Here is a 27,700-nt window from a genome sequence, read left to right on the forward strand (position 1 = left end):
ATTTGACCCACAAATTTTGTTTTAAAATTCAATAGGTATTTTGATGGGGGTCGAGAAAGTTACAAGCTTTCATTTGAGCTATTGCTCGAAAAAGTCCGCCAATTATTAGTAGCAGTGAAATAAAGTGCTCAAAATTAGTTTTTGTCGGGATCCCGACAATATATCACGTGACCAATTCTTATGTGTTTTATAAGAAACGTTTTAATACTCTTTGAAATACCATTCACTCTAAAAAAATTATTTTTAATGTTTGGGGTAAAAAATCTGACATAGCATCTTGAATTATTATTTGGGGAACCTTTGAAAATCTTGGATTCCCTGAGGAAAGATAGCAATGATGCTGACGTGCACTGTTTCTGAAACCATATAAAGTACTTAGCGCCCTCTGTTGAAATTTCCTGTCAGAGAAAACAGTCTGGTGCTTGACATATTTATAAGAATCCCTTGTTTTCTCATGCGTGAAGGTCAGCATCGTCCATCACAACAAAGATGGCGACTAGTGTAAAAAAGTTTACATTGCTACGGCGGGTAGTCACCGATTATTTACAAAAAGATGCTTTAAGGACTGGAAGTTTTCTAACAAGGTGGAGGTTCTTCGTTAATAAGGTGGGTTAATGCTTTCTATAATACCGTAGCCAGGCAGAAAGTCTTTTTTATAAGCAATAAATTGAGTGTGCAATGTTGAGTCAACAACAAATGAAACGAAAAATGTTTGTGTCGTCTGCTTTGCTAGTGCTACAGCTCTTTGTTGCAGATCTTGTTTTTTGTTTGGAGTTCAACAACGTAGGCAGAGTGGTATAGTTTACTTTCTGGGATTTTCAACCAACCATCGACTATCAATAAATAAATATAAAATTTCTCATCAGACCAACAAATTCCATAATTATTTTAATCGATTTTATTTGGCAAACTGCCAGCAAGAACAACAACTCAAAAATTCAATCAAAATTTGTGTGTAGTCGAGTGTAGTAAATGATAGTATTATATTCAAATACGAACACATTTTGACATAAATCATTTTTGTAGGCTATTTCTTGTTGATCATATCGACTTACTTGCAAATTTTAGTCAACAATGATCAATAAATAATTCTAAAGTTAAAGGCAGTGGACACTATTATATTATTTATGCTTGCCTTTGGTAACAACTCAAAAATATTGTTAGCGTAAAAACTTACTTGGTAACAACATAGAGAAAGGACATGGTAACAAGCAATGTAGAGCTGTTGATAATGATAGTAATACTGTTAGTATAAAACATTGTGATAAATGGCTCGCTCTGAAGTAACGACTAAACGTAGTTGTGGAGAAAGAAGTAAAAGTAATTGTCCACGAATTTGGTTTCAAAACCTCATAATTAAATTTTGAGGGCCTGAAATCAAGCATCCGAAAGCACACAACTTTGTGTGACTTACAGAGATGTTTTTTCTTCCATTATTACCACGCAACTTCGACACCCAATTAAGTAAAAACTTTCAAGGGTTTGTGTTTGTATGCATATGTTGAGATACACCCAGTGATAAGACTGGTCTTTGACAATTACCAATAGTGTCCAGTGCCTTTGGGGCCAACACCCAAAGCACCGCACCCCAAAGTGACCAAAACCTACCGTGTGATATATTATCCAGCGGATTGTGTTTGGTCAATGCTCTTGATTATATATATAAATTATTGTATTGTAAATAGTGAGAGTTGTAAATAAATGTAAATAATTTTGTTCATCAACAAAGTAGATTATATCGTTGCGGTACCCGCTGCCAAAACATAGGATTCGAACTGCCTCTAGCTACTGGGCAACCTCCACCTCGGTAGTCTAGTTGGTAAGACACTGCTCTAGAATTGTAAGGGTCATGGGTGCGAATCCCACCCAGGTAACATGCCTGTGATATTTTTTAACAGGACTCGGGAAAGTACTGAGTATACACTGCTAACACATCGGTGTATGGGTGAAGCCACAATTAATATTCTTTATTCCGGATGCAAATTTAACATCTATTATTAAAAGTAGTGGTTGATGTATTTTGATTTGAGACTCTCTCAGTCTGTGTTAACCAAAACTATCAAAGGTTATATCCAGCTTTTGTTAATCTAAATTCCGGGATGATGTGACAGCTTCTGAATCTCTCATATTTTATAGTTCTACGAGTAGGTAAATCCGACATTGCTTGTTTTTAAATAGAGTACATAAGTTTTCAGCTCTGAAGAATTGGCCCCTACTTGTTGTTCTCTTCTCAAATTAAAAAAAAGGGTAGTCATAGAATTATTCAGGTGATTTCTTTTCCAATTACATGCTTAAAATAGTTATAGCCTAATACTTGGACTGTAAATAACACAGTTTGCAGACTCTTTTTCACCGTTGCAATAAAACAGCCATCCATTTGTATTAGCCAGCAATGCATCTTGATCTTGGCGTCGTTTGGACACCCTATTTTGTTTTTAGACAGCCTGAAAACATAGACTCCCTTGAACTTGAAGACGCCCTGTATATTAAGCATGAAAATAGCTTGCTATTTTACACATGTTTCTGTCAAAAATTTCAGGGCATATACATTGCTTGTGACTGGTATTAGCTGTTGTTTACTTAGCATAACAATTGAGTGGAATCTTAGCAGGTAATCTGATTTTATTCAGCAAGGATTTTTTTACTTAAAGATGCTATGTCAGATTTTTGGCCCCAAACATTAAAAAATAGATTTTTTTGAGTGAATGGTGTTTCAGAGAGTATCACCCGCTCTAACGAAAACAAGTTAAACTTTTACTTTTAATGGTCAGGAACCATGACAAAAATTTAAAACGTTTCTTATAAAACACATAACAATTGGTCACGTGATATATTGTTGGGATCCCGACAAAAACTAATTTTGAGCACTTTATTTCACTGCTACTAAAAATTGGCGGACTTTTTCGAGCAATGGCTCAAATGAAAGCTTGTAACTTTCTCGACCCCCATCAAAATACCTATTGAATTTTAAATCAAAATTTTTGGGTCAAATAGGCCAAAAATCTGACAAAGCATCTTTAAGCAAAATTTTGTGCTTAAGCAGCTCCATGAAATTGGGCCCTGGTGTTAAAAGAAGCCACACCAACACTCAATTTTATATTATTTAGGATAGACACTTTTTTGCTGGCAATCCTTTTCTCTATTATGTTATTTTTAGCTCTAGCCCTGTCACTGTTAATGATTGACACTCCTAATCCACAGTTGTTATACATTTGGTATAAAATGTTATACATTATTTGCACAATGTTATACATTGTTTTAGTTTGTATTACTCTTGCTTCACTCAAAAGGGTGGTTTTGTGACCTGGTTTTGTGACCCTAATAGGATGGAAAGGGTATTATTTATAGTGTGTTATTTTGTAACCTAGAAAGTGTATTGATAATGTTATAAGTTCTGTGGTTTGTATAAAATTGTAAATTTATTAAGATATGATTTGTTAGACTCTTTTTCACCAACTCCAATTGGGTTCACCCAGGGGAACTGCAGGCAAATTTTCAAATCTAGTATTTTATGTAAAAAGAAATTTTAGTTTATTTTTTAAGGGGAGGTTTACCTTCAAAGGTAATCCCTCCTAAAATAAATGGCAGTACAAACTTGCTTGGTTATAAGTACAGCATATTTCCAGAAAAATAGAGCCGCATTTTGAGAATCATTTAACTTATTCACTTTGGAGTATAGTAGTTAAATGGAAATCATATCAGTTTTTACAAATTTGATTCCGAGGAAGTACATATCTTGCAGTTCATTTTTTAAGTAGTACTAACTAAACAAAATATAAAAGTATTCTCTCAGTGCTTTTAAGTTTTTGTTAAATATAGTTGTTTTTCTGTAAATTGATGCTTATGAGAATGCATGCACTACATTTACTTTTTTATATCCTTTGGAAAACTGAAAATTTGATTGTGTTTTGGTACATACAAATTTGTCCGCATATTTGACCATTTTTTCATTTTAGTTTAAATAACTATTTTTGATGTACAGTTTAAAGACTAGGACCGAATTGTGGTTGATTTGCCCTCAAAATAACAATTTTGTACAACTTTTTGTATTAGACCATGCAGGGAGGAAACAAGGTCCATGCTACAGATATTTGTCCTTGTACAAACCCACCCCCCCCCCCCCCCCCCCCGCTCGATGTTTTATACCCCAACTATAGTAGCAGTCCCAAATAGAAATGCATTTGCATTGAAATCAATGAACAAGGTCAACCAGTGTCTGTTCTGACTGTAATTGGTACTGACCCAACTGTAGTTGTGGGTGTGTACATGTGTAGCACTCTGTACGTACAATGTGTATGTATATTGTGTGAGTGTACCATGTGTACATGTGTACGTATGTAAATAATACACTCGTTCTATTTAAAGGTTTCTATAACACTGTGTGGTGTTCATGGTTGTGCATTGTGACCTAAACCTCACCCTGTTCCTGCTATTACTACCTCCATGTTGTACCATTCCTCCACGGTTGTACTGGTACCCTGATAGTGTTTCAGAGTATTTCCTACGTTGTCTCATTTTACATGAGGTTGAGGTGTGTCTGATCATTTATACATGTAGCTCCATGGTCTGATTTTTGCTTTCTTATTTAAGTTGTGTGAGTATAGCTCTATGATATTTCATACAGTTGATGTTGTTAGTCGTGGATTTCTTCTATAAGCATAATATGGCTGTCATGAACTGTATACTATTACTGTTACTTTTTTGTAGGCATAAATATTTATTACATTTATATAAAAACAATTATAGTTTACTTCCTGCTTTCGGTGCATTCTGTATGCAGGCTCTCTGTCTCATAGCCTTGTTCAAGTGGATGCTTTCACTATTCCTTTGCCCAGTTGGCGATATTTCTCCGCTCATGGAGTCTGTAAGGATACACAGTCCCGCAGTCTAGTCGCACACACCCATGTGCCGTCTCTCAGGACAATAGGCGTATGTGCATAGCATAGAGATACATGTATATTATATGAGAACTAGAGGGCGCACTGGCCTACATACGCTGTACGGGGCATGCGCGCATGCGACCATTTTGTTTTATAACACACCTCTTGCTTGTTCTGTGTTCTGGTTGGCTGAAACACGGTCACGTGGGATGAACTAATATAGGCTATAGAAGAGTTTGCGGTAACACCATGTAATAACAATCTCTAAATGAGTTGGGGTGGTTCTGAAAAGAACCGTTGGGTTAACTCGACGTTTCGATCAGTATGCTCTGATCGTCTTCTGGAGAAACGTCGAGTTAACCCAACGGTTCTTTTCAGAACCACCCCAACTCATTTAGAGATTGTTATTACATGGTGTTACCGCAAACTCTTCTATATCTTATCTCCACCATGCAAAGTTTCAAATCCTACTTAATATAGGCTAGTGATGGCGCGCGTGTGTTTTGCAGAAATATAACCAGGTAACAGCGCCCTCTTTTGACTTGAACCGTGATCAAACTACAAAAATTCCTTTTTCTGTTTTTGTTTGACATTTTAAGCTGTGTTATAAAACACATATTGACTGGCATAGTTCGGTAACTAGTGTACGTCTATTCCCCCTCGGGCCTGTGAGTGACCAAAAGAGGTCGCTCTTCTGGTCACTCAAAGTCCCTCGTGGGAATAGACGTATACTAGTTACCTCGTTGCCAGTCAATATGTGTATAATAGTTGACAAAAGAGCACCAGCCGCACAGCATGTGTTCATGCAGCCATTTTGTAAGTTGACAAAACAGCATCGCAGAGCTTTCAATAATCACAAACTCCAATGTGTACTTCATGTTCAACGCGTGTACAGTATGGCGCTTGTCTCCTTGCGGTCCCTTCGTGTTTGTGCAAACAGCATTCCAGTGCGCCCACTAGTTCTTATATGTATATAACTCTATGGCGCGTAGCCAACACACAAAGTACGGCAGCATGACAGCCTATCCTTCTTTTTTTTTTGTATTAAACAATACAACAGTTTTTTTAGTAACTGTTTGTCAAGGTTTATATTTAAAAAATAGTTTAAGTTGTTTGGGGGTTGACTCCGCCTACCCTTTTTGTGACGTCAATCGAGGCAGACTTTGCCTTGCATGCAAGTCCAAGTCAATGAGTTTGCACGTTTCAAAAAAGTTGTTTTCTTGCATTTTTCCGGCAGTGCTGACTAGTGTATTGCTGCTGGATGCAGCAAAACAACTAAAGATGGGGTATCTTTAAATTGTAACATAATAATTATCGGTTTGTATCTTTAATGACTTTGAGTTTTATTCGCCCCTTTTCGTCATAAAGTGTTCTTTACTTTTACAAAGGTTAAATGTTGTTACTCTGGAAAATTATATCATGTGTGTGGTGAAATTAAGAACTATTTCTTGAGAAAGATTTAAAGTCAACAGGGCCCAATTTCATAGAGCTGCTAAGCACAAAAATTTGCTTAGCATAACATTTCTTCCTTGATAAAATGAGGTTTACCAACCAAATTTAAATTTTAAGATTTTCAGGATAAGCAAACAAAAGCTGAACACTGGAGTAACAATCACTATGTAACAAATGGAAATTTGGCTGGTAATCCTGTTTTTATCGGGGAAGAAATTTCATGCTTAGCAAATTTTTGTGCTCAGCAGCTCTATGAAATTGGGCCCTGGTCACAGGCCCGAGGGGGAATGGATGTACACTAGTTACCGAATTATACCAGTCAATATGTGTTTTATAACACAGCTCGGTCTTAAATGTCAAATAAGAACAGAAAAAGGAGTTTTGTAGTTGTTCACGGTTCAAGTCAAGAGAGGGCTCATGTTACCGCAGGCACTATATTCAAAGACTATTGCCTGCTCTGGTACTATTCCCGCAAAACACCCGTGCGCAATCACGGAGCCTATATTAGTTCATCCTACGAGCCCGTGTTTCAGCCAACAAGGATACAGAACGAGCAAGAGGTGTGTTAAAATAGGAAGTACTGCCAACTGGAAAAGTTTGACAACTAGTAAAATTTTGTAAATGAAAAGATTACTAGTCCTGCTAACCAGTCACTGAAAAAGTTCAGAGAAAACTAAACCTCGGGGTTTCTTATATTTTTTAATCACAACACTCGCAGTGCTCATTCATTATTTGTTTTACCTCGGTAACAAATCGTGAAGTTTGATTGGTCGAGAACCAATCACTTGCCATGTAACAAGTACGCATGTACCATGGCTGCACAGCGCAGCAGGTAACATGAGTGCTATTAATTGGTGTACATCAACTTGATCATTCCCACTGTTAGTCGATTTCCAGCACCTAGTACGAAACAGCCGCGGTTTCGAGGGAGCAGAGTAGAATGGTTTCTTATTTGAACAATGTTTACTAAACTATGCATACTCCGTTGTTATAATCTTTGAAGATGACAACAAAACTTTGAGAAGAGGAATAATCATGTTACCAACGTATAACAAAACAATTGCTGTACGCTGTGATTTGGGGTCCATGGGTTTTGTACACCCTCGGGTGAAAATGGCACCCTCGGCTTCGCCTTGGGTGCCATTTTCCCCCTCGGGTGTACAAAACGACATGGACCCCGTAACAGCTTGCAACAATTGTGCATTGTTGACCATGACCCAAAGGCTTTCTGATTGGAATGGTAGCAACTAATTAGACCAACCACCTTTGGACCTGTATCATTGCATTGAAGAGTGGCATATCTTTATAACTTTAATTGTGGAAATAAACTGTGATAATCATCAGTTGGTACATGTTTAGACGAGGAGTGTACTCTACAATCATAGATAGAGGTCAGTTTATTTGTTCAGTAATTTGTTCCGCCCCCACTTAGGTCAATGATGATTTTCCTTTGATTTCTCTTTTTGTATTGTATCCTGCAGCATTCTAAATTTGTGGCACTGTCGTCGACTGCGAGTAGATTTCGTCTAGGTACCTTCCTCACATCGACTCTTGTAGCTTCACGAGGTATCGCACTTTGGTCCAGTAGTAAGCCAGGTATGGACAACACTTATGGAGCCTTTGACTGGGCATATCTTTGGATGTTAATTTTTCTTGTTCACAATAGGCACAAAGTTGTGTATTAACAGTTGTGTGTTAAATACACCATGTACAGTGAAGGGTTCTTTGTTGTCCAATGCTAATATTGTACATCAAACTCCTGCCGTCATTGTGTCCTTCCGGTTGTGGGGCCATAGCTCTGTCGCTGAGCCCCATATCAACATTGGGCCTTCTAAATTCCACCCTGCCTAGCAGACCAGAGGCCGATTTCACAAAACTTTACGCAACTGCATAAGTCCACTTGCGCAACGTTTATGGCGTAAGTTGCGCAACAGTGTTCCCTAGGGTGAAACTCTAGTCAGGACTTGGTCGCGCTAGGTCACTAACTAATTTATAAATTCATATACCATGAATCCTTTTGCTTGTTAAGCACGTTGCAACAATTCCAGTGTCTAATTCCTCTCCTCTCAGATACTGAAACCCCAAAACCAACCATGGCCGACAACACAGATGCCGCGATCATGGAAGAGTCGGACAAACTTTACAACGAGAACAAGCCACTGGAGCACTACGACTTCATTTCGAAGCACAAAGAGAGCAAGAATGTGGACGTACTCTGGAGACTATGTAGGGCGTGTAGAGACAAAGCTCAGATGACTGCCACATCAGCGGCTGATAAGAAGACGCTGACCTATGAAGCCTTAGATATTTCCAAACGCTGTCTTGAAATCAACGAGCAGCACTTTGCTTCTCATAAGGTACAATAACTATTCTTGGCGGAGGTGGAATTGTATTTTTGGTTGCAGGATGTTTAAAACCGTTTAAACAAAAAGTTGTTTAAAATCAGTTTCCTAACGGTTAAAGGCACAGGGGTCCTTTTTACAAAGATAGTTCAAGCTTAGAACTTGTCCTACATTTCTTTAGGAGTTATTGAAAACTTAAAGACACTAGACACTATTGGTATGTCAAAGACTAGTCTTCACAGTTGGTGTATATCAACATATGCATAAAATAACAAACCTGTGAAAGTTTGAGCTCAATCGCGCGTCAAAGTTTCGAGATATTAATGAAAGAAAAAACACCCTTGTCACACAAAGTTGTGTGCTTTCAGAAGCTTGATTTCGTGACCTCAAATTCTAAGTCTTGGAAAATTACTTCTTTCTCGAAAACTACGTCACTTCAGAGGGAGCTGTTTCTCACAATGTTTTATACTATCAACCTCTCATAATCAAGAAAGGTTTTATGATAATAATTATTTTGAGTAATTACCAATAGTGTCCACTGTCTTTAAGGCTAGTCCTAATTAAGAGATAAGATCAGTCTTAGATAAAAATCAGTCTTATTGGAGGTAAGATCAGTCCTATCTCGAGATAACATTTGCCCAATGAGCTATGTTGGTTCGGGACAGACTTCTTTTTTTTTAATCAGATCATACTGCTACACTTATTATTGTTTATTTGCACTGCTTTGTTGTATCATTCTCCCCAGTGGTTTGCTATCTGCATCAGTGAAGTCGGCGACTACGAAGGAATCAAGAAGAAGGTGGCAAATGCCTTCATCATCAGAGATCATTTCCTGGTAAGAAAATTGTGACGGTCCCACTGCAGCGATAACGAGAACGATAACGATAACGACGCAAAGAGAACGCGTTCCATTGGCTGAATGAGCGTGTGCATATTGTGCGTGGAGCAGTTCAACCAATACAAATCGTCCTCTGTGCGTCGTGATTGTTATCGTTCTCGTTATCGCTGCAGTGTGACTCGGCCTTTACTCTCACTTCTTAAGATCTTGGGTCAAAGGTTAACTCATGTAGCAATTATAGAAAGTTTTAGTGGCAAAGTTAAGCGACTTTTACAGTTCTGGGAGACTTTTTATATATTTGGTGTAAACTTGGTACTCTGTGGACATGTTTTTCCGCATAAATTATGCTGTCACTTTTAGATAAGTGTTATTTAATTCCATTCTATAACCCTAAAATGAAATATTGGAACAATAGGGGCCATTCATAATTGTTATTGTTTCAAAGTTTCTTTGAAGAAAAATAAATAATTCAAAAATTTTTCAACGGTTATCTCTCTTTCGTGTTTTCATTTCCAGAAAGCAATTGAGCTCAACCCAGCTGACGCAACGTGTTACCATCTGATGGGTCTTTGGTAAGTCAAGAAACTAAGGCTGCATCTGAATCCAATGGCTACGTCTATGGCCTGTGGCTGCAATGACAATGCCAAAGAATAGGAGGTTTTCAGCAGTACAGCCATAGCCACTCAACCAATAATTCAGACACTCCACTTGGGTTGCATTTCAGTGACCCCAACCAGAAGTATAATAAGAATAATCAGAAGTTGTCATATAGCGCTTTATACACCATGTCTCAAAGGGCCTCCAACATTATTACCCCTGATCACTGGTCCTTGTCATTTCTTAAACATCCTGTGCTGCCAAATGTTTGAGCATTGGTGGAGCGATTTCGCTAGTTTGGTTAGCTTTTGCAAGTTCTTGACAATTCATGAAACTTTTCCTCTTGGATTTTTTTTAGGTGTTTTACGTTTGCTGATATGGCCTGGTACCAAAGGAAGATTGCCACTGCAATATTTGGCACTCCACCAACCTCAACCTATGAAGAAGTAAGTTTGTCGTCAAACTAACAGATCAATGAACTCCCGAACAATAACAGGGATGTCAATCATTCTCCCTGGACAGTCTCCTGCGGCCAATTTTACGAAAGGCTAGGATTAATCCTATCTCGAGTTAGTATGAGTAACTTGGCCTATCTTAGGATGGGTTCAATGGGTCCTACGTCTTCAGATAGAGAACTGAACTCGTCTTAAGTCCTAAGATTAATCCTACGTTTAGGGTTTGATGAAATCTACGGCTGGCCTTACATTTTAAAGAAAAGGAGTGTCTCGTGTTTTGTGAAATGAAATTAAGAAACAGATTTCAAGGTGGGTTTTTTTAAGCTAAGCATTTTAACAGTTAAGCCTTCTAAATTTAATACATCAAAAAGATCAAAAATTTCACAATAAACTAGACAAGAATGATAAAATGCACAACAGGGCCAAATTTATCTTTCTGTTATTTCCTCCTATTTCTCCACAGGCTCTGGGTTATTTCAAGAAAGCGGAAGAAAGTGAGTTCTATTATTTTCTTAGGCCAGGATAAAAATAATTTAAACCAAAAATAAAGTTGCAATGTAAAGTATTTCAAAAAACATTCTCTTGAAATTCTACTTTTGTTTAGCTTCTCTTTAGTACAAGTTTAATGTGAAGTGCTTTGATCTTCTTAAAGCCATAAGATCATATGAAAACTTTATCACTCTCCAAAAAGAAGAAATGACATTGTGCGCACAAGTTTATAAAAGCACCACAAATATCAAAAAGTAAAAAAGGCAGATACAAATATTGCACAAAAAACAGAGCACAAGGATTTAAGAATAAAAACTGTACCCAGTTGGGCCATGTACAATGTATGTACAACAATATAAAAATATAAAGGTTATTGGCATTAAAGGCAGTGGACACTAATGGTAATTACTCAAAATAACTACTAGCTAAAAAACCTTTCTTGGTGACAAGTAATGGGGAGGGGTTGATGGTATAAAACATTGTGAAAAACGGCTCCCCCTGAAGTGCCATAGTTTTCGAGAAAGAAGTAAATTTCCACGAATTTGATTTTGAGACCTCATATTTAGAACTTGAGGTCTTGAAATCAACCATCTAAACGCCCACAGCGTCGTGTGACAAGGGTGTTTTTTCTTTCATTTTTATCTCGCAAGTTCGATGACTGATTGAGCTCAAATTTCCACAGGTTTGTTATTTTATGCATATGTTGAGATACACCAACTTTTAACGCTAGTCTGTGACAATAACCAATAGTGCACACTGCCTTTAATATGTTAATATTTTTAACCAGTACTCACTCTTAAGGTGCTGTATAAATAAGGGAATAAAAGGGTAGCAATGAGTTCTTTAACGGCCGTTTAAAAGCGCCATGGTCGTTGGCTCGGGCCTTTTTCACACGGCAGCGACCCTGCAAGGTTTTAAACGGCTGTTAAAGAACAATTCACTGTTCTTTTATTCCCATTCATAAAAGAAAGAAACTCTGTAAAACTTATCCGTTTCCGACGTGTTTGAGCTCTGTATGTACAGCGTCCGTGTGTTACATTGTTATGACTGAGATCCCAGTTTCCAGATCTGTTAGTGAGCGCTGTAGTCTTGGTGCAAGACGTTCTCGTTTTCCTTTCACACACAGCGCGGCCAACTCACCGACAGCGCCCGCATCGCCCGTAACAAGAAATGTCTTGCACCAAGACTAGCGCGTAGTATCCGACTACAACCGGTTATAAACAGAGCTCCAGCTCGTCATAATCAACCATTTAAAAAAAACCACCTGATGCGCTCTCCACCAAAAGGAATAGCGAAACTGTCTGAGGTATTAATGAATACTGTAATGTTATTATTGTTTTGATTTTAGCCATTCCCAACTTCTACAGCAAGAATCTGTTGATGCTTGGCAAGACATATTCTAAGATGGGCAATAAGGCAGATGCCAAAGTGTGGCTCACTAAAGCAGCCGATTACTCCCCACAGAAGGATGAGGATCAAGAGGTTTGTGGAAGGTTTTCAAAAATGTTTTACTGGTATTCATTCATTCAGTCAATGTGGAGCATCGGATGATGGCCCACATTGGTACACAGCTGTACACACTGGTACACAGCTCCTCGCGTTGCAGACCAGAGCCAAGGCACAAGGTGTCCACATAGGTGGTTTGGGTAGGCGTCCATATGTGCCCATATTGGTATTTTTTTATTTATTTAAACATCACATTTGTGACCCAAAAGTCAAATTTCATGACAATTTAAAAACATCAATTCAAAAAATGTTCAATTCAAGAATACATTTATTTTCATACTCTCATAAAATAATAACGACAGTTGGTATTACGGAGTAAAGCAAAACATATCTTTTAGTAAAAGTAAACATAAATAAATAGAGTAAGGGGCCGTTTTGGTAAGCATGAGCTTGTAAAAAATCTAAGTAGATAACAATTAAACAATAATTACAAAATTGGGAAAAAAAGTACAAATAATATAACAGAAAAAGGAAATTACACACATTGCAAATACATGTAGACTTATTATTATTATTATTATTATTGTTATTATTATTTATTCGGCCATTTCATCATCAACAACAACAATACATGTACATTTAATTGGAAATAAGATTATAGTAAAAGGAAAACAAAATTAAGAAATATGTTGAACAGAACTACATAGGCATACATGCTAAATAATGGCAACTAAAGCACTGGTCCTGAATGAAGAAGACTGACATTAAGGTTTGGATACAACAAGAAACATGTGAAGAATAGATGAGAGAGTATGGTAGATTGGGAGAGGACGGGAAGACATGGTGGGGGATGGAAGAGCATGGAACTACAATTAGGGACAGAGACAACCCATTTCAAGCTGGCCAGGATCAACAAAAGAGTACTTAAACCCTGTGACCCTAAAGTCTGTCAATCCAAACTTGTAGGGTTTTTTTCTGGCGTGGTTGGCTGCACATTGCATACAAGGTGCCAAGTCAAGCAAGTGAAGAAAAAAAAGTTGTTTTATACATAACTAATTACTAGTGTCCTATTAACTCTTTTGTCTTTCCTTTTTTCCCTTGTGCAGGTCGTAAATGAAGCAAAGAAACTTCTTTAATACAAAACCCTTGACTTAAAATGTCAGTACATACTTGATGGAAAGTGGATTTGACATTAGCGATTCATCTTGGTTGACTCAATGTCTTTTGAGAAGGGTATAAAACTCATTTGAGGTGAAGTGTTGGTTTTGAGAAGAACCGATGTGGTCTCGGCACATCATCAGCAGCCCAGCATTTTCCTGAAGATGAGCAGAGTTTACTGTTCGAAATGTCCAGAAAACACCAGCTCTTTTTGGTACCAACCGTTCCCCAAAATAGACTGAACAGGTCCTTCTAAAATAGCCATCACTTCTCTCAAAGCGACCACACCGGTTCTAATACCAACACTTCTCAAAAAGGGACCATACCACTTCTTCTCAGAGCCAACACTTCTCCAAAAAGAGACCACGACAGTCTTCTGGTAGAATAGGTTACTCATGCAGTAGTATAAAGGGTGATGTGAATATTTTGGGTATGGGTGTTAGCATGAGAGGGAGATTAGTATAATTGTTCTGGGGTTTGTTTTGGGGTTTTTTTTGGGGGGGGGGCTTTGTTGTTTTTCTGGAAATATGAGTTCATGTAATTTGATGTTACAGAGAGTTGTATATTATATACTTTGATTTGGTTTGATTTGATTTGATTTTATTCAATTGCAAACTTCTAGGAAAATACATGCAGATACTTTCAGAAAACAGACAAAATTAATTAGCAAGCAAAGAAGTTGGTCAAGGATATCACGAAATGGTCAAAGATTTTCTGTTGTGTTCCTCCGAATGAAAACAAGATGAGGCACAGTCAAAAATGGACAACCAGTATTTTCAGGACTACAGCATAGATCAAGCAATTACGTGGGTTCTTGGCTAGAACAGTAATGTTCGCTTTTCTGAGAGTTCAGAGAGAGTCCAGACACCGAGCCCACTGCGGGGGCTACTTCATGTGTATTTACATTTTATCAATAATATGTACTAAAGAATTGTTCCACTCTTTCTTGGATTTATCATATTTACGAGTTTTCTGCCATTTAAATTTATATATTATTTTATGAATAAATGTTTATAAGGGAGATTTGAAAAAGCAGTAATTTTAAATTTAAAATTCCATTTCCATCTGTATGTATAGTTAAGACAAACATCTGTATGATGTTCACCATAGATACGCCAACCAATGCATTTATTCACAAAGATTTAATGAGTTCTTTGTGAAATTGACCAAAGTGATGTGAAAGTAAAAAAAAATGTATAGCCACTGTGGGTAAATAAACAGTATTCTACATTCACTGAAGATAGAAGATGTTCCAGACTTTTTGTTACTCTTGAGTCCAAATTTAGCAATTTTGCTTGAAAGAAATTACTAATGTTTGCACGGTGGTCTGTGGATATTTTCTTTGTTTTTTGTTCATGAGACACAAATTTGGGATGTTGTGGGCAAATTATTTGGCTAACAAGTAGCAAAGGTAATTTTGTGGGATGCCCTTTTAGAAGATGTTTATGTTCAAGCCAATTTAGTAATCTTATTAGGTAGTTTCTCGTCCTCCCCATGGTTAATCAAAGTTGTCTATCTCTAAAATCGAAGGTGAACAAATACTTAAAATTGTGATAAGACTGTCCAAAACCATTATTTTGACTTTAAAGTTTTCACTCCCCCTCTTCTAATAATTCGTTGGTAACAATCGTCTATTGAGGGCGCTAGACATAAACTTTTATTGGTCAAGTTCCCAGACGACCCACACGGTAAGTATATGAACATGGACCGAACATGCACCGGCCCGGTGTACGCGCGGCGGTGGTGGATGGAATAAACAGAGTAAAGTCTTAAAAGTGCAGATGCAGACCGTAAACAGTACTTAAAAACTGCAAATTTGGTCCATTATTGGACATTTCAGAAACCCATCACCCTGCTTGGACCAAACACATGAAGCATATACTCTTTCTACCTGGAACGTAAGTAAATTATACCTGTATGTGACATGTTTTCGACTGCCATTTTATTTAGTTTAGGTCAAAACAAAAATTCAAGTACTACAACCCCTAGCCCAGCAGGTAACCAGGTAAAAACTAAAAGTGGGTGGGGCGCTGTCGTAGTAAAAAAAAGCTGTGAAAGATTTTCATATCCTTGCCACCACCTTTTCACTATCTCATTAGCTAAATTAGATACTATTTTTTATTACATAACGTCTTACGAATGAACCAAGTGGTGGCAGGATGCAGAAAGGTTTCCTAACATTCCACTCCCACCTAGCCCAAGTTGGACTCCTCCGTTGCATTGCAGGCAACGTCGTGCACTAACTTCTGTGTAAACACTCTCTTGCACTGATCACTGGCGGCCTACTATTTGCAGCCAAATCGCCGTCAACTTGCGTCAACCAAACAAACACTTAGCAGATTGATAAAAGTCAGCGAGCAATTTACACAACGCGCAGAACAATAGCAAGCATCGACGTCTTGTGCCAAGACTCCATGTGCTGGAAGTGTATTTTTTTCCTAGGACAAAGAGGCCACTTTTTACCATAAATTAGCACACGCTAACCGTCCCATTAAAAAAAATATCCCGCGCAGGAAAGCACCCTCTGTTGTCCGCACATGTACAAGTAGCGCTGTGAAAAAGCAAGATGGCAGCAGACGTCTTTACTGCTTAGAATTCTTTTTTTTTTTTCACAAGAAAAAAAAATTGATATTTGTAACCGAAATTCAACCTGAAATTTATAAAAATTCTATTTGAGCTGGAATATTTTACAGTTTTATGCCTCCTGGATTTTAAAATGTATATTGGAGGAGTTGAAGGCGAGTTAACGGCACCTACCCAGTTGACGGCGAATAGCGGCAAGATAATGCACTGTACTCAAAGCCATGCGCACTTCAGCTTACACTATCAGTTGGTACACGATGATCACATCGCTAGTGCAGAACTTTGACATATTTTCAGAAATAATTTCTTCCATGGATATATTTGTTAGCTGTGAACTCGTTAAGAATTTAGTGAGGGACACTATTAATATACGAACGGAATTTCAGCTTCTCAAATCAGGTAAAAAATAAAGAAAATTGTAGTCAAATTTGTGTTGGCATTGTAAAGAACCTTTATACCCAGGACGTCAGTGCAGTGGCACTGACTGGCGTCCTACCAGGGCTACACTCCCACCCAGTCCCAGCCAGGCACTGCAAAGTGCAAGAAGAGGCGTTTACATCCTGACTGAAGGACTATGCCAAGTACCCAAGTAGAACTAGAAGGCAGTAAACTAACTATTAACTTCTATTTTTCTAAACGTGTTATATCCCTAAAAAATCGCTACAATCCCATTGTTTTTTTTTCCTTTGAACAGTAAACATCATCATCCATCCATGATTCGTCTTTCGCATCTCCTCCTCCGCATCCTCCTAGCTGCTTCCTTCATTCTTATATTCTGTGAGTTTCTCATCTATTACTTTGTCGCTATTCATTGCTCTTGGCCGGAGCTGATACCTCAGAGCAATGGAGAAGCGCAGAGACTCGAAGAGACCCAGTACATAGAACCTCTGCATGTCATGTTCCTGTCAGACACGCATCTGCTTGGGACGAGACGTGGGCATTGGTTTGACAAACTACGCAGGTACACTTTGACCCTGTTTACACTAGATCCAGAAAGATTGACTAGATTTATTTCTGATCCGGCAATGTGGATTAACGACTAATGTAAACGCAAAATTGCCCGATCTGGTGTGGTTCAAGATCCAACAATTTGAATCCATTTTTCGATGAGGGTTGAATCTGGCAATTGGTACATCAGATCCGTCAAAGTGGATTTAAAGTACAAGTGTAAACGCAAAGGTGGATCAGACCCCACAATTCAATGTGGTAATTTTGGGTTTCACTAAGCTTTTTCGCTTGTGCTTTGGTCGCACCTTTCTGGATCTGGTGATAAAAGTAGAACATGGGGGTACAAATTTTCAAGACCACAAGGCTTGTAGCTCAAATTTTCACTGGATTGGAATGCATTTTATAAGACCAGAATTTAAATGAGAAACCAATAGCGATTCCAACGGTTTCTTTTTCAGTAATCTCTTTTAGAATTCTTCTGTCCCAGTTGCATTTGTCCTTCATTTTTCCTAGTGTCTGCTCTAGGAATGTCAAGTAGTAGGCCTACTCCCTAAGCTGTCTGAGTTTTCTCTGTGTATTTTCCATAGAGTTATATATAGAACTAGAGAGCGCACGAGTGATGCTTCGTGCACAAACACCACGGGACCGCAAGATGACAAGCGCGTCATTCTGCACGCGCGTTGAATATGAAATACACATTTGAGGGTTTTTTTATTGAACGCTCACGCCATGCTGTTTGTTCAACTTACAAAACGGCCGCACAAACACACGCTGTGGGATGCCAGTTTTGTCAACTTAGAAAATGGCCGCCTGCGCGCATGCTGGAGCGCGTATATAGGCCGATGCGCCCTCTAGTTCTTATATATAACTCTATGGTATTTTCCTTGTAGAGAATGGCAGATGAAGCGTGCATTCCAAACGGCTCTGACCGTCGCCAATCCACAGGCTGTGTTTATTCTTGGTGATCTGACGGATGAAGGAAAGTGGGCAAGTAATCAGGTGATAAAGATTTAACATTTCAGTAAATCTAGACACTCGAATTTATATACATTTCTCTGGTAAACTTTTACACATTTACCCAGTTTCCCTTGTGGTTTGTTATATGATACCTGAAATAAAAAGTTGCATTCTCTTAAAGGCAGTGGACACTATTGGTAATTACTCAAAATAATTAGCATAAAACCTAACTTGGTAGCAAGTAATAATGAGCTGTTGATAGTATAAAACATTGTGAGAAACGGCTCCCTCTGAAATAATGTAGTTTCGAGAAAGAAGTAACTTTCTATGAATTGGATTTGGAGGTCTCGAAATCAAGCATCTGAAAGCACACAACCTCGTGAGACAAGGGTGTCTTTTCTTTCACTAATATCTCGCAACTTCGACGACCAATTTAGCTCAAATTTTCACAGGTTTAGTTTTTTATGCATATGTATGTGTTGAGATACACCGAGTGAGAAGACTGGTCTTTGACAATTACCAATAGTGTCCAGTGTCTTTAAGGTGATTCCCTGTCTTCACCTTCCCAGTTGTATTGGTAACTCTGGTTTGATCCCTGGCTATATTCCACTCTTTTCTTTGTTCAACCCAAATCATTCAAAATTTACCAAATCAGTTTCCCTTGTTGTTTATTATTTGATATGTGGCTAGTGGGTGGCAAATTTCTGTTTTTAAAAGAAATAATGATGATAATAGTAAAATTCTAACACCCTTTCTTTTCTAAAAGTTGGTGAAATCTTGTTGCCACTTGTGACCGGTTCGGGTATGTTGGTACAAACCAACCACTGTTGTCAAAATTTCCTTAGTTGTATTTTCGTTCTTTTTTTTAATCTCAATCTTTTTCTGACAGGAGTTTAGCGATACAGTGGATCGATTCCAAAAAATGTTTCAAGTCCCAGAGGATGTTGAGTTCCATGTTGTCGTTGGCAACCATGATATTGGATTCCATGAATCGTAAGTAAGATTTACATTTCAATTTAATCAAAATGTTGAGTTTTTAAAGGCAGTGGACACTATGAGGAGGTAATTACTCAAAATAATTATTGGCATGAAACCTCACTTGGTAACGAGTAATGGGGAGAGGTTGATAGTATAAAACATTGTGAGAAACGGCTCTCTCTGAAGTGACGTAGTTTTCAAGAAAGAAGTAATTTTCTACGAATTTGATTTCGAGACCTCAAGTTTAGAATTTGAGGTCTCGGAATCAAGCATCTGAAAGCACACAACTTCGTATGACAAGGGTGTTTTTTCTTTCATAGTTATCTCGCAACTCCTACGACCAATCAAGCTCAAATTTTCACAGGTTTGTTATTTAATGCATATGTTGAGATACACCAAGTGAGAAGACTGGATTTTGACAATTACCAATAGTCAGGCCTGATACTTCACGGAGGCAACGAAGGCGATTGCCTCCGTGTCCCCTGGTCATTGCCTTGGTGCCCTTGAAATGCTCCAGTACAAATTTGCAATTTCATCCCAGGGTGCCCTTTACCACGAAAAAAATGCCTTGGTGCCCTTGCCCTTTCAAAAACTAAGCATACAGCCCTGAATAGTGTCCATTGTCTTTAACCATCGATTCACCGTGTTCTGGCATATGCAGAGATGTGGGGACTTTTAAGCAATGGAACAAATGTCCCCCCACACCACAACGCTTTTCTTTGCTGGGTCCCCACAATATGGTTCTTTAGCAAAGGGAATAATAACAATGGCCCGTCCCCACACCTATGTGTGCGACAGTATGTGTGTTCATGTGGTAAGACTGCAGGACTTGCAATCACAAGGGTGTGGGTTCAAATCCAGCCAAGCTTCCTGCCATGAGGTCACAGCGACTAGAATCAGTATTGTTGTCTGGTTACTGAATCGCAATTAATTGACTTGTGGAATTCATATTAAAGGAACACGGTGCCTTGGATCGGTCGAGTTGGTCTTTGAAAAGCGTTTGAAACCGTTTGTTATGAATTGCAAATGGTTAGATAGATAATTTAAAAGTAGAATATAATGATCCACACTAACATGCCTCGAAATTGCACGGTTTCCCTTATACGCCGCGAAGAAACACGGTTCGGCCATTTATGGGAGTCAAAATTTTGACTTGCATAAACGGCCGACCGGGTTAGTTCGCGATGTAAAAGGAAAACTGTGCAATTTCGAGTGATACTTGTGTGGCTTATTATATTCTACTTTTAAAATATCTTTCTAACCATATGTAAATAGTTCATAACAAACAGTTTCAAATGCTTTTAAAAGACCAACTCGTCTGATCCAAGGCAATGTGTTCCTTTAATAGATGCCAAAACAATGTATGAGAGAGATTGGCTGTTGCCAGCTTGGTGTTTATATCCCCTTGTGGGAGTTTGCTGAGTTCCCTTGATGGGAAGATCATCAAAACAAACAAAGAAACACCAAAAATATGCAATCTGACTCCCCAAAGACTATTGACCCATTTCACCTGACGTCATCATCAGAATAATCTTGGATGCACTATTTTGGTGGTCAATGTCTCAACGTGTGTTATTCAGTGAAGTGCGCATTTTTAGGTGACGCGGCGTAAGCCTATTGACCACCAACATGGTGAGCGTGGCATCAGTCGCCGCGTGTGACGCGCGTGCAAGGGGTCAATAGCTGCATGTTGCATTGGTGCAAAAGGTCATTTGGCACTTTTTGCACAACATCATCCTTCAATATATATTTGGTTTGCGGCAACACCATGTGTGTATCTACTTGCCTGGTAGAGTTTGTTCTTTAGGGAACTGTCTTTCTACTACTGTGGAGCAGATTTATGGGATTATTCGGGAGACTTCTCAGTTCTGCTTTTTAACTGCTACCTCGGCGGACAGACCTTTATTTATTGTTTTTTGTTTGTTTATTTATTGTTTTTTGTTTATTTATTGTCTTTTTTTTGTTAAACAGTGTCACAAGAGATAAACTGAGACGCTTCCAGGAAGTCTTTGAAATCCCACCAGTCAAGGTCCTCACAATCAAAGGAATAAAGTAAGTACTAGGGAGAGCATTTTTGGTTTTTGGGTTGAACAAAGATACATTGACAAGAGTGGGATTTGAACCACTGACCTCTGGATTAATGTGTCCGTGCTCTACCAACTGAGCTATCTACAATGTAGGCCTATGTTAGCGGTCTCTATATTTTGTCAATATCTTTGTTCAGTGTCAGAAAGAAGCCATACAATCGTTAACTGCTGTGTAGCCAGGAAATAGTTGTTTGTGCCTAGATGTTGAGAATCAACTCGTCATTCTTGGGGGTTTTTTAGTGTGCTTTCTGTCTCATCTTGTTTTTGTCTGAACCATCTTGTTTGGTTGTTTCTTTTTTTTTAACATGTCAAACTCCCAAGATCTGGGTCCAAGGTTTCTGATCTTTTTGTTGACCCTCAGCATTAAAAATAATAATATCAAAGTCTTATATAGCGCACGTATCTACCTAACAAGGTACTCAAGGCGCTGAGTATATACAAACTTTCAGAAAGATCAGTTATTGAAGTTATGAATTATGAGACCCAATTATGTAGCACCTTATAATGGTTTACAAGGTGCTACGGCACATTTAGGAGCCACAGCCAGGAACACCGGGGCGAACCCATTCTCTTTTCGATAAGTGCACTTGGTTCTTTCACAACACATGGGACCAATGGCTTTACATCCCATCCGAAGGACGAAGCAATGGTGAAGTGTCTTTCTTAAGGACACAAGTGTCACGGCTGGGAATTCGAACACCAGAGTTTGAATTCGGTGCTCTTAACCGCTCGGCCACAACACCCATTCATACTAGAGCACTGACAGAAGGCTACAGGTTTTAATTCTCATCTGAGCTGAGATTCCTCTCTGCTGTTAGTGCCATTAACACTCAAGGGCCCAATTTCATGACTTTGTTTACTGCAAGCCAAGAAGCAGGGCTTTCGGAAACAAGGAATTCTGCGCTTGCGTCAGGCAAATTTCACATGTTAGAAGGGAATTTGTGGTTGTGTGTTCATGTGTACCACTTGTTACTAGGTACTGCTCATTTACACAGCTATATCGGCGCTTGCCATGTGAGTGAATGGTGATTGCAAGTGCAGAATTTGGTGGTAAGCAGAGCCATGAAATGGGGCCCTTTTCATAGAAAAATTATTTAGCATCATTATTGCAATTAAAGGCAGTGGACACTATTGGTAATTGTCAAAGACAAGCCTTCACAGTTGGTGTATCTCAACATATGCATTAAATAACAAACCTGTGAAAATATAATGAAAGAAAAAAAATCCCTTGTCACACGAAATTGTGTGCGTTTAGGTGGTTGATTTCGAGACCTCAAGTTCTAAATCTGAGGTCTTGAAATCAAATTCGTGGAAAATTACTTCTTTCTCGAAAACTAAGGCACTTCAGAGGGAGCCGTTTCTCACAATGTTTTATACCATCAACCTCTCCCTATTACTCGTTACCAAGTAAGGTTTTATGCTAATAATTATTTTTAGTAATTACCAATAGTGTCCACTGCCTTTAACATACATGTAATTCCAGCAATAGGAGACTTTTGGGACGCATGGTGGCAGCAGACTTACCAGGTAAAATCCATTGTTCTCGGTAATGTGCGCGTGCCCAGAACTACGTAAACAGTGGACATTAACCTGGTAAGCCTGCCGCTTAGCTTTCCAAAGTCTCCCATTGACAAGACTTCTTCAATTTGTACAGCTTTGTCTTAGTGAACAGTATGGCAATGCATGGTGATGGTTGCTTTATGTGCAGCCCTGCTATGGATCAGCTACTTGAGGCATCGGAACAATTGAACTGCACTCGCTTTGGCTCACCGTCAGGACTGAAGGAAGATAATCAAGAAGCAAAAAACACATGTCAGAAGTACGAGACGCTACCAAATATAGCTCCGATATTACTACAGGTTAGTGGTTCTTCTTGTGAGAGAGTATGATGTTATGTGGTGAATGCATCTACACAGTACGTTAGGGCATCTACACTGAGCATGGTTGTGCACAGAAAACGGTTTAAAGCTGTACGGTACAATTTTATGGATATATTGAAATGAAATAAGATAAGTGCATGGCATGTCGTGGCTTAGGGGTTAAAAGCATCGGACTCAAACTCTGGTGTGGGTTTGAGTCCCAGTTGTGACATTTTATTATTGAGTTAGATTCATTAATTCATCTTTTTAAACTGGTTGTTTAACAATTGAACTTTTTGCCAGCTTTCTGTATCTAGATTCCTGAAATTATTTTTCTGTATAATACTTTTATTGTTGTTCTTTTCCTGCCCCTTGAGGCGAATCTTTCTGCTTAAAGCCATTGGACTTTCAGTAAACAGTATCGTCCACAGGCCCACACTTTGTGTATCACAACTTATATAGAAAATAACAAACCTGTGAAAATTTAGGCTCAATCGGTCATCGGAGTCTGGAGAAAATATAGGGAAAACCTACCCCTGTTTCTGTGCGTTTTGCCGTGTCATGACACGTGTTTGAAAATAAATCCGTAATTCTCGCTATTGACAATTGTTTTAATGTTTTCTCAAAAAGTAAAGCATTTCATGGAATAATATTTCAAGAGAAGTCTTTCACCATTACCTTCTGTAAACCCTGTAAGTTATTTGTAAATCTGTGAACTTTTTTTTGTTTGTCCAAAAAGTGTATAATGGCTTCAACAAATTTCTCTTTATTATTATATTATTATTGATTTGTATTTGTGTATTCTGGGGCAGCATTATCCTCTGTACAGGTCGACGGAGGCTGTATGTGAAGGACCAGACGCCCCCTCGCTGGAAGAACAAACAAAAAAGAACAAAGAGAGATATGACGTCATCTCTAAAAAGGCCTCCCAACAGGTGAGCGTGCAAATTACGAAAGCAGAATTGTAGAGACATTTAGTTTGTGGTAACACCGTTCATTAATACATCGTTCTATGAGCCACCAAGCATTTGAGCCAACTTCCAGCCACGGTTTATTCGCCAAAGATTACGGTGTAACACTTAGTAGAATCAGCTGCTCTGATTGGTTCTTTGGGACCAACGACTTCACGTCCCATCTGAGGGAGCATGATGGTAAAGTGTCTTGAATTTCTATGGGTTTTTTTAAATCTTGATTCAGTTTTAATTTTTTTTTTTTTTTTTTTTCAATTGTTAGTTATTATCGTGGATTCGGCCCCGGATGATCCTGAGTGGCCACGCCCACCATGGATGCTATGTCCTTCATCCTGGAGGGATCCCTGAGCTTTCTGTTCCATCGTTCAGCTGGAGGAATCGTAACAACCCAAGTCTAATCATGGTAAGGAATGTTTTGTAGTTCAGTCATGTTTCTTGAATTTGGTCTTAGTTCATCAAGCTGCTTGACATTGGACCTCGGCCTCTCTTGTATTTACGAATCTAAACTATAGAGTCTATTCTCTGACTTAAACTATTTCCCCCATTGGTTATGTAACACAGTTTCAATGAATTGGATTATTCAATAGTAACAACACTAGTTTGTTTATCTAATTTTGTGTACCTTGTCAACGTTGGTTGGTCACATTTTATGATTATTTTACAAAATATATATTCATACTTGAGTGCTTGCAACATTATCAAATACAACGTCAGTGTGCTCAGCTAACAATAAATTGTGTTACTAAAGTGATTTTTCTTAGCTTGAAAATGTTATTGTAAGTTGAAAGATAACCTAAATTACTTTCAGCTATGTTTTGTTGCACTTAATGTTATCTTTCAGTTTGGAAAGACAGTAATTTTCAAGTTGAACTATTTACTTAAGTTTGTAATGAATCTACACTCAACTGTAGATTATAAAGGAAAGTGTCGATTCATACAAAAATAATCTACACTTTCAACAATAGAGTGGCGTCACATAAATAGTTTAAGTAGTAGGATCCTCGTTTGTTTATTTGTTTATTAGTTTAAATAATTGCTTACAAAAAATAATAACAGCCTGATATTGGAATTTTTTCTCAAAGGCTGAAATAATTATTTGTAAAAATCTTTGCTTCAATTTTGCTTGAATTTGTATTTGGATTATGAATTTGTTGCAGGCCACGATAACACCAGATCGTTTGGAGTATAATAAGTGTTTCATACCCCAGGAGTCAACCGTTATAAGCGTCTATATTTCCTTTGGCGTCCTGATGTTGGTCTGGGTCGTCATTCTGATATTCTACAAATGTGGGAAGAGATTCAAGATTCATGGGATGTAAATCCATCTGAGAGTGGACCTCCAGTGTCTAAAGCTGTGTTCCCATCGGACTTTTTTGTTTTTTTTTTAAGTACTGCAACTTTTCTGTAGAATGACACAATTAAATCCAATGGGGATGCATGGTAAACTTCCCTTCCTGTCAACTGCGACTGTGATGTAAAATAACAGGCCGAAAAAGGTGGCTGAAGACTTCTGCGCAGCCATGGTAACTTAACAGGGCCACTAAAAAGTCCAATGGGAACAGCACTAGGCTATAAACCTTCCGCGACCATGCTGTAAAACCTTTGCAAACACCGCTTATCTGTATGTGTGCAAGACTGTTTCTAGCATTGATATATCAAAAAGGGGGCTGGCTTTTTTTGCATTAAGCCTGAGTTTGGTTGCATAACAACCTTTCTTTTGTGTCTTCACAGCCGCTGTGTTTGGTTGGCCAAAAGTAAGCGCTCAGCCAGTAATATGTCTTCCTTTGACCTCAGTAAGAGGCTGTTTGAGAATGTGACATCATATACGAAGGGTCTATTTAAATAAGCGTAGTATAAGCATACCATAAAGAAGCTCCTGAATATATCATGGACATGCTCAACTTAAAATCCCAACAAAGACATCTTCGTTCGTCTACGTCTTGCTCCCTTTTGTTGTGCCATGAACTCACTATTCAACTTTTGCAGAGATTATTCTCTGTATATGGCCACAAAATTTGGAATAAGCTTCCCTTATATAAGAAATGCCAGCTCACTTACCTCATTCAAGACACTCCTTAAAGCTCACCTGTTCCAGCAGGCTTACTATCATTCAACTGTGCCTCAGCGCCTTAGAGCAAACTTTGGATTTTGGCGCTCTATAAACGACTTTTTCATTGATTTTTCTAGCTGCTAATTTTGTTTAAACTATATATAATTGATATGTTATTACATTTTTGTGACGCCATTTGACCCTAACTCAAAGACAGATTATTTGTAACTCATTTTTGATAATGTATTAAGTTTTAAAATTTCTTTTATTTCATTCTCGATGTGGCCAAATTTCTTTTGACTTTTTTTGCCTACTTTATTTAAACTATCTGTTTATTTTTCTTAAATGAAATGTATTAAGCATGTTTACGTTTTTGTGGAGCCATCTTACATCTAAATCTTAAAGTGCCAAGGCTGCATAAGGATGGATCTTTTTTTATTCAAAAAGTGTCATTATCAATGTACATTATGTACTATTTATTAAAGTACTTAAAAAGTGTCTTCAATTGTACTTTTACGACCCATAATACACATGTTATCACAAGAGGGCTACTATCACTCAAGACTATTGACTTCGGGATGTATTGAGGCAACACAAATCAGCAAGATACATTTTTGTGCAATGAGAAACACCCCCCCCCCCCTTTTTTTTTACACAATTTCTAGAAACCTAAAAAGCTTGGTCAAAATGCAAATAGCGGGTCCTGAAAGACACAATATTTGTAAACCATTTGTGATAAGCCAATGTATTCACTTTTCCAATGTTACTTACCACTAAAACTTTGTTTAAGACAATCATTTTTGCATAATCTGAAGAAGTAAGAGTTTCTTGGTCTAAATCTCTAAAGTTTGAGTGTCGAGTATGAATCCTAAAATAATGATTCAGCATTGGTAATTACTTAAAGAGGCTCTCCCAAGTTCAAATTCGGTAAATTCAGTTCTGTGATTCACACATTTTCCAACAATAGAGGGGGCAAACGTTAGCAGTCGGTTACCTCACATAAAATGGCGTCAAATGCCATTGTGTTTGATTCTCACCCTTCAAGTGCAATTGATTGAATTGACATCACATCACAGTTTGCCTGTGCACCGATTTTACCCATACACCGATGTGTGTAAGCACTGTAATCTCAGTACTTTCCCGAGTCCTGTTAAAAAAAATATAACAGGCATGTTACTCGGGTGGGATTCGAACCCACGACCCTTGCAATTCTAGAGCAGTGTCTGACCAACTAGACTACCGAGGATACCCGGTAGCTAGAGGCAGTTGGAAATCATTGCTGCACTTTATCTTGATTCAAGGGAGTACTCATATCAAAAGAATTGCCATCATTACCAAGCTGTACCTTATATTCATTCATATCAGTCACAATGATTAACCAATGTTCACTCAAATACCTCTTCAGATTTTGTGTTATGACTCAATGTGCAATACAAATTAATCAATTTTTAGAAATAAGCTTTTGATATATATATTTTGTTTGTTACCCTTTCGGTTATAACCATGTTTACTTAATATGTATCTTATTTAACATCTAACAAGTTGAATCTCTTATTCAACTGAAGACTTATTGACATTTCAATTGTGTGATAGATTATGAATTTTACAAT

The 27,700-nt window shown here is 38.1% G+C and overlaps 2 protein-coding genes across 4 annotated transcripts; both read left to right on the plus strand.

The window, feature by feature from the left end:
• The first annotated feature begins 479 nt into the window (after positions 1-479).
• Positions 480-13,887, plus strand: LOC139934756 (regulator of microtubule dynamics protein 1-like). 3 transcript variants are annotated; one of them, XM_071929156.1, is made up of 9 exons: positions 480-606; positions 7,814-7,928; positions 8,403-8,689; positions 9,420-9,509; positions 10,029-10,084; positions 10,468-10,555; positions 11,028-11,058; positions 12,402-12,535; positions 13,606-13,887. In XM_071929156.1, exons 1-9 carry the CDS (start codon positions 490-492, stop codon positions 13,633-13,635), a joined length of 948 nt encoding a protein of 315 aa, XP_071785257.1. In that variant the 5' UTR covers positions 480-489; the 3' UTR covers positions 13,636-13,887. The 3 variants fall into 3 exon arrangements, with proteins under 3 accessions (XP_071785257.1, XP_071785256.1, XP_071785258.1); XM_071929155.1 differs by lacking the exon at positions 480-606 and adding an exon at positions 4,337-4,531; XM_071929157.1 differs by lacking the exon at positions 480-606 and adding an exon at positions 4,458-4,594.
• A 1,504-nt stretch (positions 13,888-15,391) lies between these two features.
• Positions 15,392-27,700, plus strand: LOC139934755 (metallophosphoesterase 1-like). The gene is made up of 9 exons (XM_071929153.1): positions 15,392-15,555; positions 16,935-17,201; positions 18,079-18,187; positions 19,035-19,138; positions 21,095-21,175; positions 22,865-23,069; positions 23,882-24,004; positions 24,303-24,443; positions 25,198-27,700. Exons 1-9 carry the CDS (start codon positions 15,527-15,529, stop codon positions 25,357-25,359), a joined length of 1,221 nt encoding a protein of 406 aa, XP_071785254.1. The 5' UTR covers positions 15,392-15,526; the 3' UTR covers positions 25,360-27,700.

This window comes from Asterias amurensis, chromosome 3 (assembly GCF_032118995.1).
Source record: "Asterias amurensis chromosome 3, ASM3211899v1".
In the NCBI taxonomy this organism is placed as follows: domain Eukaryota; kingdom Metazoa; phylum Echinodermata; class Asteroidea; order Forcipulatida; family Asteriidae; genus Asterias; species Asterias amurensis.